The sequence below is a fragment of the Protopterus annectens genome, chromosome 7.part0 (genome assembly GCF_019279795.1).
Source record: "Protopterus annectens isolate FY-2018-M chromosome 7.part0, PAN1.0, whole genome shotgun sequence".
Taxonomy (NCBI): Eukaryota; Metazoa; Chordata; order Ceratodontiformes; family Protopteridae; genus Protopterus; species Protopterus annectens.
The window spans coordinates 484711356-484727229 of record NC_056739.1 but is presented as its reverse complement, the minus strand read 5'-3'; the positions used below and the strand labels follow the sequence as shown (position 1 = coordinate 484727229).

General features: G+C 37.1%; 1 protein-coding gene across 1 annotated transcript in view; it reads left to right on the top strand.

Moving 5' to 3' along the window:
* The window catches only part of LOC122806553 (very-long-chain 3-oxoacyl-CoA reductase-like), a 529905-nt gene that overhangs the window by 222832 nt on the left and 291199 nt on the right, over positions 1-15874 (top strand). The window contains exon 6 of the mRNA XM_044077080.1: positions 15509-15553. Coding sequence (XP_043933015.1) covers positions 15509-15553 — 45 coding nt within the window. The remainder of the gene's footprint in view (positions 1-15508; positions 15554-15874) is intronic.

The following is a 15874-nucleotide window of genomic DNA, read 5'->3' as shown; positions in this document are numbered from 1 at the left end:
AATGAAATGTGTACATTTTATATTTTATATACTATTGTTTGTTTACTGCATATGTCTTTTAACATTTAGTAATGGACTAATTAGTTGTAGTAGGCTTGGTTTCTGGTTAATTAGATGACTACATAAACTTGAAAGATAATTGTTACTATGTCATTTCCTCTGAAGAAGTCAGGCACTTGGCTTGACGAAAAGCGCTTAAGTTACTTGTTATTTCCATTGAGTAAATTTGTTTTTATATATTATTCATTGTCTCGCTGTCTACGTGCTTTGTTTTTTACCAGTTTATTTGCCGTTTGTTTCCCTAGTTTGCTATGGCTTCACGTAAAATCAGCAAACTTGATTCTTTCAAACCGGATGATACACCGGCTATTTTTAAACCTGTTCCACCTAATGTTAATGCTGTCGACTCATTGGATGTGGATACACACCCGGTCGTCGGTAACTTACTTGAGAACATTAGTAAGAAACTAGAAAGCCTGCATTTGAGACTGGATAAGATTGAAGCCGAAAATTTTCGCGAGGTATATGTTAAAACTGTTGATTCATTAAAACACCAGCTCCACCAGGTTGGATGTCATGAAAACAATAAGCGTTTGCAACAGAACCAAAACCCGGTAATACACACCGATGTGAGCTTGGATAATTGTACCAACGAGCGTTTACCCATTGAAGGTAATGGAACTGTTCCTACACCTCAGCCTGTCTCTTCACTTGAGCCTACCTCCAGGAACAATTTGGATAACTTTCTTCTTGAGCTGCAAAACGTTAACAATGAGCATTTACCACGCAATACGTTTTGTATCTCGGAAAGTCTAACTGCTAAACCTTCTACTACCCGTTGTCCAACGGAGGCATTGCGGACACTTCAACCACTTCGGACAATGACTGAAACTATTCAATCACAAAATGCACCGAGGGTTTTACTTGCAGTTAATGAAGGTAACAACAACAATAATAATAATAATAATACTGTTAATACACCATTGTGGCTTGATAACCAGTTTTGTCTATTGGAAGTAATGAAACCTAATGCTCTTAATAATAACGGGCATGAATGTATGGGGAATTATGGTAATGACAACACTAATGAGAATATCTCCTTTAAATTAAAAGTGTTTGATGCATGTTTGCTGAAACTCAAAAAACTGCAACTTGAAGTGGCGTATTTCAACGAATGCCTTGTACGTAAAATTGTACCCAAAGGCTTGAGACGCTCCCCTTATCCCACTGGCCTAGAAGCTGGCTCCGCTTTCCATTTGGAGCTGGTAAACCTATTCGACAATCAAGGGTTCGAATTAATGTCTCTGTTTGTGAGACATTATAACTGCTGGATTGATGAGCTATCTCAATATATGGTAGCACTTGACAAATCCATAACTGCTGACATCGAATATAATAGATATAAGTACGGATATGATCGTATATTCATAAGTTTAGACGAACACTTGTTTAAATTACACCATCAGAAGTTGAAAAAATTGACTAGGGACAGTGATGCTTATAAGACAGGGGTGGCTTACCCTAAACCTCCGAATGGACAAGTTTGGAGGAAAGGGCGGTTTCATTTTAGCTCTAACAATATAACATCTGGCCAAATGGAGCTTTCTCCACCCCAGTCAATAAATGGCCAACATATGGGAGCATGTGATCTTAGGCCAAATGGTGACGACCTATTTGGCAGTTCGGATGGCCCTTGTGAATCCACTAGCATGCCATGGAGTAAAAGACTGAGAAGCAGTAGTAACAGTCGCATGGGTGGTAACTTTAATAACAACAATCAGAAGTTTCCTTTTTTAGGTGCGAGACCCAAAGACAAGAACCCTTACCAACAGAGATTTACACCGAGGTGGGTGAACAACAAGAAATTCTAGACTGTCAGTGATGTGACACGTCCAAATGTAGTGACGTTGGGCGATAGCCTTTTCCACGATACTCATTTGGACTCTTCTATTTTTAATTGTACCAACATTGAACTATCAGATATCAATGTATTAGACTCTGACATGACTGACAACGTTGATTTTTCACCTCTTGTTGAAGTTGTGAACAACAGCTCAGGCGACTTCAACTTGTATAATTTTAGCAATGTTAAATTTGATAGTGACATGCTTTCACTGTTGTCTAAAGAGCTTAGCTTTGTACCAATGAAACCAATTAACACTGTTAAAGCCATATTGGATGTTAAAATATTTGTTAGAAAGCTAAACTTCAAAATATTGATAGGAGACCAACCAGATATGGTCAGTGCAAGCCAATTGTACGTACCAAGTACGTTCAACCCTCCATTACATCCGGTTATGGAATCCTTTGAAAGGTGTTGTGAGCTCGATTTGAGACATTTGTCTACAAAAAGACTCCACAATTACGTCTCGGACAATATGTCCAAGATAGAAGAGGAATGTATCCAATATTTTAGAACTCAAAATTTACGGTTTTGTAAACCGGACAAGGGGGGAGGCTTGGTGGTCTTCACCATTGGTGACTACGAGAGACGTATGTACAAAGTATTAAATTCTGATAGATATGACCCCAGTTCTAGGTCAGAGGATAACAGTGCATACAAGGTAATAAGGGACAGCATTGAGGATTTATTCATTGAGAACAGAATTGATTCAAAGACGCATGCTTATTTAACTACATCTTATCCTAAATACACATGTGTCTTTGGTATCCCAAAAATACATAAAAACATTTGCAACCCTCCTTTAAGACTATTGGTTGACAGTAGAGGATCTCCCACATATACATGTGCAAAGGTAATTGATGCGATACTTCAAAAATATGTACGTATGGAACAAAAGATCTGTAAGGACTCGTGGTCATTTTTAAACACAATTAGTTCTATTGTGTTCAATAAGGAGACTAATTTTACAACAATAGATGTGAAGGACTTGTATAGTAGCATACCTCAAAATACAGCTTTAGAATGGGTCAGTTATATGTTAAAAAAACACAGTGCACCAGAGAGAGAAGTTTATTTAGTGACCCTATTGGGGGACCTTGTTTTGTCTTGCAACTTCTTTATTTTTAAAGATGATTTTTATAAACAAAAAGTAGGTGTTGCTATGGGATCCCCATGTGGCGGTAGTATAGCCAATTTGGTTATGGCCTATTGGGAATCACAGTATGTCTTTTCAGAACAAAACCCCTACTATAAACAATTCCTACTATATACCAGATTTCTTGACGACATTTTTATCCTAGCCAATATTAATGAATGTGAAGTTGATACGATGGTACGGTACTTTAATCAAAGTACATCTTTCTTAGAATTCACACATACATTTTCAACTGAGAATATTGCATATTTGGATGTGTGGTTAATTAAAGATTTAACACACAATAGTTGTATTGCGAAAATCCATCGTAAAAAAACATACTCCAACACCTTCTTGCACTTTACCAGCTGTCACCCCTTTTTTCAAAAAAGATCTGTTATCAAGGGTCAGCTGGTTCGTGCTGCAAGAATGGTTACATTGGATGATGACTTCAATGATGAATGTTCGAATTTGAGGAACATGTTTATGGCACGGGGTTACCTGCTTGAAATGTTGGATAAACTCATACAGGAAATTGTAGAAAAAAGATGACACAAAGTGTATATGCCACTATTGCCGCTTGAAATTGACAACGATAGGAACCTGCCAACTGAGGTTAATATCAGTACCTTGACCAATAAGTGTGACATCCCTGAATGTCCTCATGAGGTGAGTCCATGCACATCTGTTTATTGCGATCAGACTGTAGGGTTGGATACATCTCTGGTTGGCGAAACATTTTTTATGCCACCAGTTGACAATACAGTAAAATCCACATTTATCACTACCTTTAGTCAGTACAGTGGACTATGTGTGGACATTATAGTTAAGAATTGGGAATTGTTTAAACTCTACCCAAATATTTACAATAAAGTGGGCTGTCAACCCCGGGTTGTTTATAAGAGGGGGACGAATATATAAAGAGTATTTTGGAATTTAAGAAAATGCAACTAGCACATAATGTTGGTATGCATAAATGTCAGAATTGTGGTTATTGTAAATACATTGAGGAGGGTACTCATTTTTGTATTAACAACTATACATATAAAATAGGTTTTAAACTGAATTGTAACTCACAGTTTGTAATTTACTTGGCTAGATGTAAGAAATGTCCGGCCTTCTATGTCGGGAAGACCGTGAGAAGGCTGAGAGACCGTATATATGAACATATATATGCTATTAAGAACTTGAAGATGGAAAATGCTCTAGCTAAGCATATTGCCATTAACTCTGACCATAGTTTTAAATTCATTGCAATAGATGACATTCCAATAAATCAGAGGGGTGGCCCTAGACCACTACAATTAGAGGAAGCAGAGTTATTATGGCAGGTTAGACTGTATGCTTATTGCCACCCTGGTATAAATGATGCTTGTTCAATCTCCAGTCTTTTAAAATTGAAAAGCTTAAAGAGGTGATAAATATGTAGTATAATATTGTTACCCTTGTTTTAATGTTTACATTAATGAAATGTGTACATTTTATATTTTATATACTATTGTTTGTTTAATGCATATGTCTTTTAACATTTAGTAATGGACTAATTAGTTGTAGTAGGCTTGGTTTCTGGTTAATTAGATGGCTACATAAACTTGAAAGATAATTGTTACTATGTCATTTCCTCTGAAGAAGTCAGACACTTGGCTTGACGAAAAGCACTTAAATTACTTATTTCCATTGAGTAAATTTGTTTTTATATATTATTCATTGTCTCGCTGTCTACGTGCTTTGTTTTTTACCAGTTTATTTGCCGTTTGTTTCCCCAAAACTTGTAACTATGCCCAATATTACAGTAGGCTCTTCGCAATAACTGTAGTTTGTAAAATAAGTCTCTGTAGCACAAGAACACTTTGAAATTAATATACTTTGCAAAACCACTCCTTATCAGTTCCCTATTAGATGAACAAATGTTTAAAATGTCGAGTACGACATACTAGACAGCTTTTAAGTGAAACCATTGAATGTCGAAACAAGGCGTTTCGAAAAGTTAGCCAGCCATGAGGAAGCAAACGGCTGACGTCTGAACATTCTCCCTGTCTCACAGTTCTTGCAGTCTTCCACTGTGGTGCGCTCTCGACAGTCACCCTGTGTAATGTTATGATAGTCCTCCATTGTGGTGCGATCTCTTGAGTTGGTATATTTAAGGAGGGGGGTGTGGGTGCATAGCCCCCCACTTTATTTTGTCGAGTTTTTTTTTTTTTTTTTTTTTTTTTTTTGTATTTTATTTTGTATTTTGTAGAGGTAATGGTACATTGTAGCCATCAGCTGTTGGCTTCCTGAGTGCTGGCCAACTTTAACTTTTCAAAACTCTTTGTTTTGATATTCTGGGGTTTTGATTAGATGAACGTTCGCTTAAAAAGCATGTCGTACTTGACATTTTAAGTGGTCGTTCATCTAATATAGACCCTCCTTATCAGTGTAGGAAACGCTTTGAAATGAGTGCGCTTTGCGAATAAAATGTACACGGCACAAGAAACTGTTCAAAATGACTGTATTCTGGATGGACTTTGTGAAATAACTGTACTTTGCACACAATAAACTCTTTGAAATAATTGTACTTTAGTAACGCACACATGCTTTGCGCTCACTGATATACTTCGAACAACTCTAGTTATGCTGTGAATAGCTTTAGTGAATGCAAAATAGTAGCCCATATCAAAACATGGTCGTTCACACACACAAAAAAAAAAAAATGCAGTCACCTTGCTTTTTTATGCTTGTACTCATTATGCCCATTTGATCTCTTATCACGCTTGCTATACTTTTCTTGTGCTCTGTTTTACTTTTAACATGCTCGTTAAGCAAATTGGAAATAGTTCTGAACATATTCATTAAATATCGTGGTTCTGAATATTTCATTTAATCAATAATGCGTTTTATGCCCTTCATAGGTGTGTACTAGGCTATTGGCCCTGTGGCCTGTACAATTGAATTACCCTGGCATAGTGCCACCCGACCTTGGTTCCCAGTGCCTCTGTCGAGGAGAGCCACTGGTGTTATCCCCGAGGTGAATTTTCTGTTTCCCATCCACTCATCAAGATTCCTCTTGAAGAGGGCCAGCGAGGTGCTCTGTTTGACATGTATGGGAAGTCTATTCCATAGCATGGGCAGTCTCTGGGTTATGAACCTGTCCCTCCAGCATGTTCTGTTAATTGTGGTAATGAAGTTGAGGTCTCTGGAGCATGTGGTGCAGAGGGATTGGGATTTCTTTAGATGTAGCATTTCTAACAGAGATGGGTCAGACATGATTTTGTAAATCAAGCAGAGATCACCTCTAAGTATGCGATACGAGACAGAGGATAGTTGGAGTTTTTTGAGTCTGTCCATATAGGATAAGTGTTTAAGGCCTAGGATCCTCTTTGTGAGGTACTTTTGTGGCCTCTCCAGTTGTTGCAGGTGTCTAGTGAGGTACATGCCAAATGGGGCATTGTACTCTATGATTGGCCTAATGAGGGAACAGTAGAGGGAGACAATGACCTTCTTTCTTCCTGGATGCAAAACCCATAGTAATGAGATGTGCCACATAGAAGGACTTTCTGACCACAGTGGCAATGTGGTGATCAAAAAGAGGTTGCTGTCAACCTGTGTTCCCAGATGTCTTATAACGCCTTCTGTGTTCAGTGGACTATCATTAATGTGGTAATTCATGGGATAATTCATGGGAACCGGGTTTTTCTCAAAGGGGATGACTACACATTTTTTGGAATTGAGCTTAAGGCCATGGTTTTAACACCAGTCGTTGGTCACAGTGAGGCCATTCTGTAGGATGTCAGCATCACTTGGGAGTTAATAATAACTCCCAGCTTGCAATCGTCTGCGAGCTAAGTCAGCCAGAGTCCCTTTGTGTTGGCCTGGACTTCAGAGAAGTAGATACCAAACAGGAGAGGACCCAGGACCGAACCCTGTGGGACTCCGCTCATGACTAATCGGCAGTCTGACTTTGAGTCTGCTACTTTCATACTGTGGGTTTTGTCTGTGACTCAGTTTGCAACCCACCTAGTAATATAGGGATTGATGCCAAACTTAGTGATTTTTTCTATGATTCCTGAGTGGGGAATGGTATCAAAAGCCTTGGCCAGATCAAGGTAGGCTGTATGAACCACCTTGCCTTCATCCACAGCTCTGGTGACTGATTCAGAGAAGTCGACCAAGTTGAGCAGGCATGATCTACCCTTCACAAAACCAAACTGTGTGGGATCCAGAGTTTGGAGATTCCCTATATCCTTGTTTATTAGGTCCATGGTGATGTGTTCCATAGCTTTGCATATCAGACTCTTCAGGCTAATGGGGTGATAGTTCCCAGGTTCTGTAGTCGCTCCTCCTTTGTGGAGAGGGATGACTGTAGCAGTGCACCATTCGGCAGGAACAGAGCCTGAGGTGAGGCTGTGATTGAACAAGGGAGCACAGGTGAGGTGCCAGTTCACTCTGTAGTTCATGTAGAACACAACCAGGGATATTGTCAGGTCTCATAGAAGCTGTATTCTTGGCCTTGGACAGCACTGTTTTAACCTGTGCAACAGTAATACTGGGTACCTGGCAATCTACTGGTATTATGATTGGTCCTTTGGGGGGGGCTAAAGTTGGCACTGAATCTGTTGGCCAGTATACTGGCAATATCTTTTGGCTCAGTATAGGAGGTACCATTTTGCAGTAGCTCGGAGCAAATCTGGGTATTGCCATGGAGATTCTTTACATAACTATAGAAGGCCTTGTGGTTGTCTTTACTATCTGCTGCAATTCTGTTTTCATACATAGCTTTAAATGATTTGATGAGGGATCTCCACTTTTTGTTGAGGAAGATAAGGCAGTTTTTCCAGTCTTGGGACTTCACCTTATTCTGCATCAGTTTCCTCCTCCTCCTGTTGTAGAGTTTGTTTATGGCCGGGGACCACCAGATTGGCTTCCTTTTTTTGGAGCAGTGTCTTTGTTCTATTGGGTATGGCGAGATCCATGCATTTGTTTTCGTTTGATTAATTATACGTTTTGTGCTTTGCGAATGCTTCATATTTTCTTTACAAAATCATTTATGCAAGTTTTGGTTACCTGTAGTTAATTTCTGGCCTTTTTTTAATCGTTTGAGCACTGTATCACCCAACCTGCTCACTTGTACCTTCACCGTTAACTCTGTACCTCATGGCTTGAAGAAGTTGCACTTTCCATCCTGGTTCTGACATGTCGCTCATCCAGTCAGGGTAAAACAGAACAGTTATGGGTTAATTCCAAGCAGTTTTATTATATACAAACACGTCAGGATTGAGGGTTAGTAACTTAAATAAACTTTTATAAACAGGCTGACTACTGCACTCATACATGTTAACACTCTGGCTGTTCTCTCAAAATGACACTGCTGCCTGCACGTGCATTTATATGCTCGTACCCTCACTTTGAAATGCTTATTAAAGCTATAACACACATAGTATTCAACAGTAAGATTCCTATTTTTCTGCAATACTTTTAACCTTTGTCAGCCTCTCAAAGTAATAAAAGTCTCCATAAATATTTCTATTTGCTTTGTTTCTTGATTTCCACATTTTTCTGCTTTATACACATTTTTATAAAATTTTCAGAATATCTGTAATATTTCTATAGAATCTCTGGCTATTTTTATTATTTTAGGTTCCCTAAATTTGGTAACAACCCTTTCTACTTTCTGATAGCCGAGTTGTTGTGCTAAAGTTTTTGTGCACTGGAGTTATTATCAGAAAATATTTGCTTAAGGGCAATCTTTCTAAACTCGTGCATATTATCCAGATACTTTTTTTTTTTTTTTTTTTTTTTTTTTTTTATTAAAACATCTTTATTAAATAAATTATCACTTAAGACATAGGGAAATGTACATTAACAGAAAACAAACCATTTTAACATTTTTCCATTTAAAAACAATATACTTCACATATATATTCTTTGCTACTTTCATCACTCCAACTTTACCAAAATTGCTGAATTCCTGGCTTCCCTTAAAACTTACTTCTCCTCCTGAACATTATTATGCATGTATTTTCCCACAATTTCCATTTATTTCTCTGTAATTTTGCTCCTTCTCTTTTCTAAAGTTATGTGTTCCGGTTAGTATCTGTTTTATACTATACAACACCTTGAATACAGTTGCAGACTTTGATTTCCATTTCCTAGTAATTGCTTTTTTTTTTTTTGATAGCCAAATTAATTAAACTTAAGGCCCTACTTTGTCTAGTCAGTTCAGATCTTTATCCCAGCCCAAAAGAATCCTTTCCTTACTTAATAGACACTTGCTCATCCAATATTTCTGATAGAGCACTCTGTAGGAATTTTTAAAATCTGCCAACTCATTGCACTAATGAAACATGTGTTCCGAGTTGCCTCTTTCTTCTGTCACATCTTCAACAGTTGCTTTGTACACAAGGAAAAATTATTTGAAGTCTGCTTGAGGTGTGAAAATACCTATGCAGATACTTCCAAGTAAAGATGCTAAACCTTCTATACTTGGTTGCCATACATATGTCCTCTCATTGTTTTCTTGTGAATTGCTTTTTTGTCTCTTCTCAATCTTTTGTAACCTCCTCCGATTGATTCCTATAGTTATCAAGCAATGTTTTGTTTTACTAATTACCCATTTTTAACAGCTGCTTCTGTTCTTGATTCAGCTAAAAACTCTGCCAGAGCAGGTAATGCATTTCAAATTCCCCTATACCTTTCTCTTTGCCTGTACTCTGAGAGCAAGCCCTAGTAGTGAAGACAGTCTCTAGCCTGCAGTCCAAATGTCTTCTTAGTCTCATCCCACTCTATTACATGCTTGAGTTATTTGTTCCCAATATATTGGTTCCTTTGTTAGGTTTCTCCTTTAAATTCTAGCCCCCTCTTGTCTATTTTTTCTTCCCTTACTTGCAAAATCTCTTTTCTCCATTCTCATATTGGTTTAGTTCTTGGAACACTTTCTGCTATTTTATGAATTGTAGTTATTCTCCTTAAGGTTCTGCATCCAAAATCCAACTCTCTATATATTTCTTGAACTTCTCTGTTTCATCATCATCATAATCATCCCTTGCCAATTTGAACTGTGTTATGTGTATGTGCTTTAACTGTGCAACTCAAGTATCAGGTAAACCTAAACCATCTTGTTCTGTTGGAAGGATCAACATACCCCACTTAACTCTTGCCCTCTTTCCCTTTCAGATAAATTCCTTCATTTCTTTATAATTATTGCCCACAACTTCTCCTGGGCTTGATAAAAAGTATGGCTGATTTGTATACAAGACTAAAGGGGCTAAAAACATTTTCACTGCTTTTATCTTGCTCGCCATATCCATAAATCCATAAATAATGGCTTTCAGTTTTTTCAATTTTTATATTAACTTTTAAGTCTCTTCCCCCATATCCTTAGCTGCTGTTAGAAAAATATGTATTAACATATGTGTGTAATGCTTATTTTAAATAAGGGAAGATTAACACGTTTTTATTCTATATGCAGCATTAGTTCTATTTGAAAACTGAAAACCATGCTTTTCTGAAATTGTGCTTTCTGACACTGCAAGATGCACTCTGACCTAGTTTGCTAGCACAGCAAAATACATGTTTATGCTTTGGAAATGTACTGGAAAGCAGGTGATTTTCTGCTAGGTCAGGAAATTAAATAGAGAATAATAATAATTTCTGTAGATCCATTCATTATGGACAATAAGCTCTGTTCGTACTAATGAAAAAGTGCACAAGCTGCAAGAAAGTTAGATACTATAAACAATGAACTGCTTCAGAAATCTGTACTTGCATTATGCTCGAATTAGCCATAGTACCTAGACTTGTAACATCACACAGCAAGAAAGTTATAATTGACCGGTGGTCGTCAAGGCCATCCTGTTTACTGAAAAATCTTTTTTAAACTTTGAAGAGTCAGCTAGAAATGTGAGAAACATCTGTAAAGTAACAGAATTGTGAACTGGTGATCTACTACGTCAGACGTGGTGGGCAATGTCTTGAAAGAAAGGTATAATAATTGTGACACTTCCTGATTTTAGTTAGACAAACTCTGTAACTGCATTTTTTGTCTCCTTGCGCAAGAATAGAGATACCTGAACTGAACCTTATGCTTTTGGTCTTTTGAAGTATTTCCATTTTAACAGCTGCCATAACAGAAGCCTTTTTAATCCGTACTCCTAAATACTTTTCTTGTCATGTCCCCATAGGTATGGGTATTGCTGAACCAATTTATGTGTGGGTACAAAATTTATGGCTATAGTCTGTTTTATCTTGATTAATTTTATATCCTGAAATGACTTGAATCTGTCTCAGAATGTTCTGCAACAGTGAGATGTCCTTTTTCTGGATTTAGCAGGTGCAAAATATCATCTGCAAATAAAGCCAACTTTTCTTGATTACTGTACTAATTATGTCCTTGTATTTCTGAGTCCCTTTCTTTATTCGCCAGTGGCTCTAAATATAAAGCAAAGGGGAAAGAGGACACCCTTGCTTAGTTCCTGTGTTCAAACACAGCTTATGAGAGAGGAACCCTCCCAGACCGATCCTTCATATATCTTTCTAATTAACCTTCTTATTGGGTCAGGGAATGGAAATGCTTCTAGTGCCCTACTCATAAAATCCCGGATTACTGCATCAAGGCCCACCAACAACAGAGGTATATTCTTGCAGGTACTTGCGTATTATCGCAACCAGATTTTCGCGTTACTACCAGTTGCTTCCCGATGTACAAATATAAACATTAATGCTGTGATAATGTCAATTAGTGTGTTTTCCTTCACATTGAAGGTTGTTTTAGGCAGGAATATCTTTGAAAATGTAGAAAATCATGTTTCTGTTTACGTATGCTGTTTGTGGGCAGCTTATCTTTCTTGTAATACAGTGCGCTTCCCGATGTTAATATAGAAGCACAGGTGCTATGATAATGTCAGTTAGTGTGTTTTGGTTCAAATTACACATTGTTTTAGGCAGGGTTATCAGTGAAAATAAAGAAAGAAAGTAATGTTGCTGTGTCAATTACTGACAATGAAATGAAATTACTGACAATGAAATGCGTGATACATAAATAGTTTACCGTTTAATAAATAGAGTTCAGCAGAAAGCATTTCCAAGCCGTCTTTTTCTTGTCAGCATTGCTTCTTCACAGTAAAAGTACTCCTTTCATCAGTAACAGACCAGCCCTGCCAATTGAATAGCGCGTCCGTCATACACGCAAAACACGATTGCCTCTCTTCCTTAATGTCAGCAAAACTAGCTTTTCAACAGTAAACACAAAGAGTGACAACTTAGTGTTTCCCGTAGCTGTTTACAACCCAGCAAGCGTATTATCGCAACCGTGAAAATCTGGTTGCGATAATACGGAAGTACCTTCTTGCATTCTGCTTCCCTCTGTATTATCATTGTTCTGTTAATGTTTTCAAATGTTTGCCTCCCCCTCAACAAAACCACACTGATCCATAGATGTCAATTTTGACAACACCTTTGCCATTCTTTTGGCTACTATAGACATAAACATTTTATAATCTTGGTTTAAAATTTAAATGGGTCTCTGTGAAGCTGGATCTGAATGGTCTGTCATCTTTATTTAACACAGCCATCATAGCTTTCTTCCAAGATGATGGTGCTTCCCTTCCTTTTAAAATACTTTTAAACAAAATCTTCTTCCCTAATAATTTCCAAATGTCCACAGGAATACCTTCTGTTCCTGGAGACTTTCCTAAAGACTGATTTGTACAGCACTGTTTTTATCTCATCACCTCCCATTTTAGCCATTAGTTGTTGAGCTTTGTCTACCTGTAACCTTGGCATAATAAGGCTTTCATAAATGTTTATTTGTACTCTTTCTTGATTTCTGCATTTCTCTGTTTCATGCAAATATTCATAACATTTCTGGAATATCTGTAAAACCACTGCAGGATCTGTGATTTTTTTTTCTTGGTTTAGCGTCTCTAAATTTGACAACCCTTTGAACGTCCTGTTGCTTAAGTCTTTGTACTATAAGTATTTGTACTATGCAGTTTTTATCAAAAAATAGTTGCTTAACTGCAATCTTTCTAAACTCATGCATTTTATCGAGATACTCCCTTATTTTCTCTTTAGCACTCTGCATTTGCTACTCCTCTTGTTCTCTGCGATTCTCTTATTTTGCCATACTTTAACTTTGTCATCCCCCTAAGTAATTTCTATTACTTATCTTTGTTTCTATTTCACCTCGGTTTTTAATATTTTTAAACTTCATTTTCATTTTATCCCAATCACTAGCTATAACTTCTGAAGATATTTGTCTTCCCTAATAACTCTCAATTAATTTCCACTAGCCATTCCTTAAATTCCTCTCTTTTTAACAGGTAGGTGGGAAAGTGCCACTGTCTTATTACCAAGCATTTTTATCTTAGTTTTTATTGGTGCATGATCAGAAGTAATTAGATGCATGTCAAAGCAAATGCACATGGTCCTGAGAAATGTAATTTTTATCTTGTAGCCCAGTTGTTGTATCTTGGGGGATAATATGTAAATTCTGCCAGAGTTCCTACTACTGAATTCATATTTTCCATACAAAATATTCATAATTTCTTCAGAAATCAACCCTCTTTTGTTATATAGTCTCTTTTAAGACCCCCTGATACATCCTCACAATTGCAAGTCAAATTCCAGTCCTTACCTATAAATAATATTCCCTGCTGAAAGCTAATTATTACTTGTTATTCACTTCCCATAATTTCGAGCTTAATTTTTTCACAGAACTACTGGTCATTGTACCTTTAAATTTTACATTTCCTCTCAGCAAAGAGTACTTATAATTTTCAAGGTTAACTACTTGTATATGCAGACAGCTTGTCTAAATAGAGATGTACTCAGCTGTAAGTCTTTGTAATTTTTACTCAAAGAATGCACACGTTGCACTCAGCTGCAGATATATGGACTCCAGTAAACATTTGATAGTGGAAAACAAACAAGCTAATATATTTGCAGTTGTAAGAAGCTTAGCAATTTCATGGCCTTCATCATTCTGTTTTATTTTTAAAGCATGCATGCTTACAAAGAACTGTTTGCAGCTTAAGCCAAAGGTAGTAATCTAGACATTTACCCTTGTAAAATAAAAACATGTATATCCTAATTGTACATGTAATATAATTAGTGCAGTTTTACACCCCACCCCAGCAACCCAAGATCACAGCATATGAACATTAAACTTGCTTTTATCCGACCAAGAGTTTTTTTTCTCTTGGTAAACTGTAAAACCTATATTTGTTAGAACTGAAAAAAGTACTTGTAATATTTTTAACACATGCAACAGTCACTGAAAAGACTCCTCACATTTGAAATACCCCTGACTGCACACTACATATAACTGCTTTTCAGTATATAGCATTGTTCAGGTGCAGTTATTCTTCGAGGGCAGACCAGTAGCCTATGAATCCAGAACTCTAACCCAAACTGAGATGCAGTATGCTCAAACTGAGAAGGAACTTTTGACAATTGTGTTTGCATGTTCAAAGTTGCATGATTACATTTATGGCTGAGCTATCCAGATCGAGACTGATCATCAGCCCTAGTCACTATTTTAAAGAAGCCTATGCATACAGCTCCAGCAAGACTAAAAAGAATGATGCTCCAATTTTAAAAGTACAACTTCAAAATTGTCTATACAAAAGGCAAACCTCTTTATCTGGCTGATACCTTATCCATAGAGCACTGGTCTCACTGGACCATTTTCTGGCAGCCAGGATAATAGAAGCATAGGTATTGGAAATATATGAACAAAAAGTCCTTACAAAACATTAAAGTGATGCAACATAATGTGTATAACGCATGAGCTCTGAAATACAATGCAATTATGAATTAATTCAAGGGTAATGATTAATTATCTCTGGAAAGAAAAAGGTTACAGGGTAAGAATTATAGCTATGTATAATATCTGCATAAGAGAACTTGAGTTGGGAGGGGTGAAGCTGAATGAAGTTCCAGATGTAAGTTTTATATTCAACCAAAGAGGAAGCATGTACATGGTCTTTTTGATTGTGTAATGCCACTGCATCATACCCAGGTGCGTTGGGTTTCTTTAGAAAGATGATTTTTATTTTATTTTATTTTTTTTTTTTCAGAAATTAAGATAAGATTGAAATTCTTTTAAATTAGTCTCAAGTGCTTTGCATGGCTTAGGGGTAGTGACCAAGAAGCTGTGGATGATGTATTGCAGCATATTACGAAGTGTTACTAAGGTGAGTCTAGCATTGAGTATAAATTCATGCTGCTTCGCACCTACAGTTGAACTGTGTGGACTCCATTTGATTCCTGAGAAATGCATTTTAAGATTAGTAAGTTTGATAAATGTAACTAACGGGCACCATATGTTGCTATCTGTTACTTAGCCGTATGTCTGCTAGTTGTTTGTATACGTTAATGAAAGGCTGAGCTCGGTATCCCACTTTCCATCAGTTCTAGTTCTGATCGTGTATATTGACTGAAGTACTGTGGTTCACAAATATAGATTAGTCATTATTTTTTTTTTCTTTTAGAGGATCTCTGATGTAATCAACTGCAATGTGCTGTCAGTGCCACAGGTAAGTGCAGGGTGCATGTGTGGTAGCATTTGTATTGTTTGTACATTTGTATCTGTTGTGCATTTGTGTCACAGAAGAAGTGAAGTAGTAGTGTCACTATAAATCCTCAAAATCTGATTTTTTATTCTCTGAGGGTAAGCAGATTCCCTGAAAGGGTTCCAAATTGATGCATTTCATTTTTAAGTCCTAAGGTAAATAAAAAGCCAACTGCAGCCATGAGAAGACGGAAGGAAAAATTATAGCTGTGGTCATCCTGTCTGGGATCAGCAGCAAACAGGGACTGCATTCCCATGCCCTGAAGTCATAGTTGTAAAATATTAT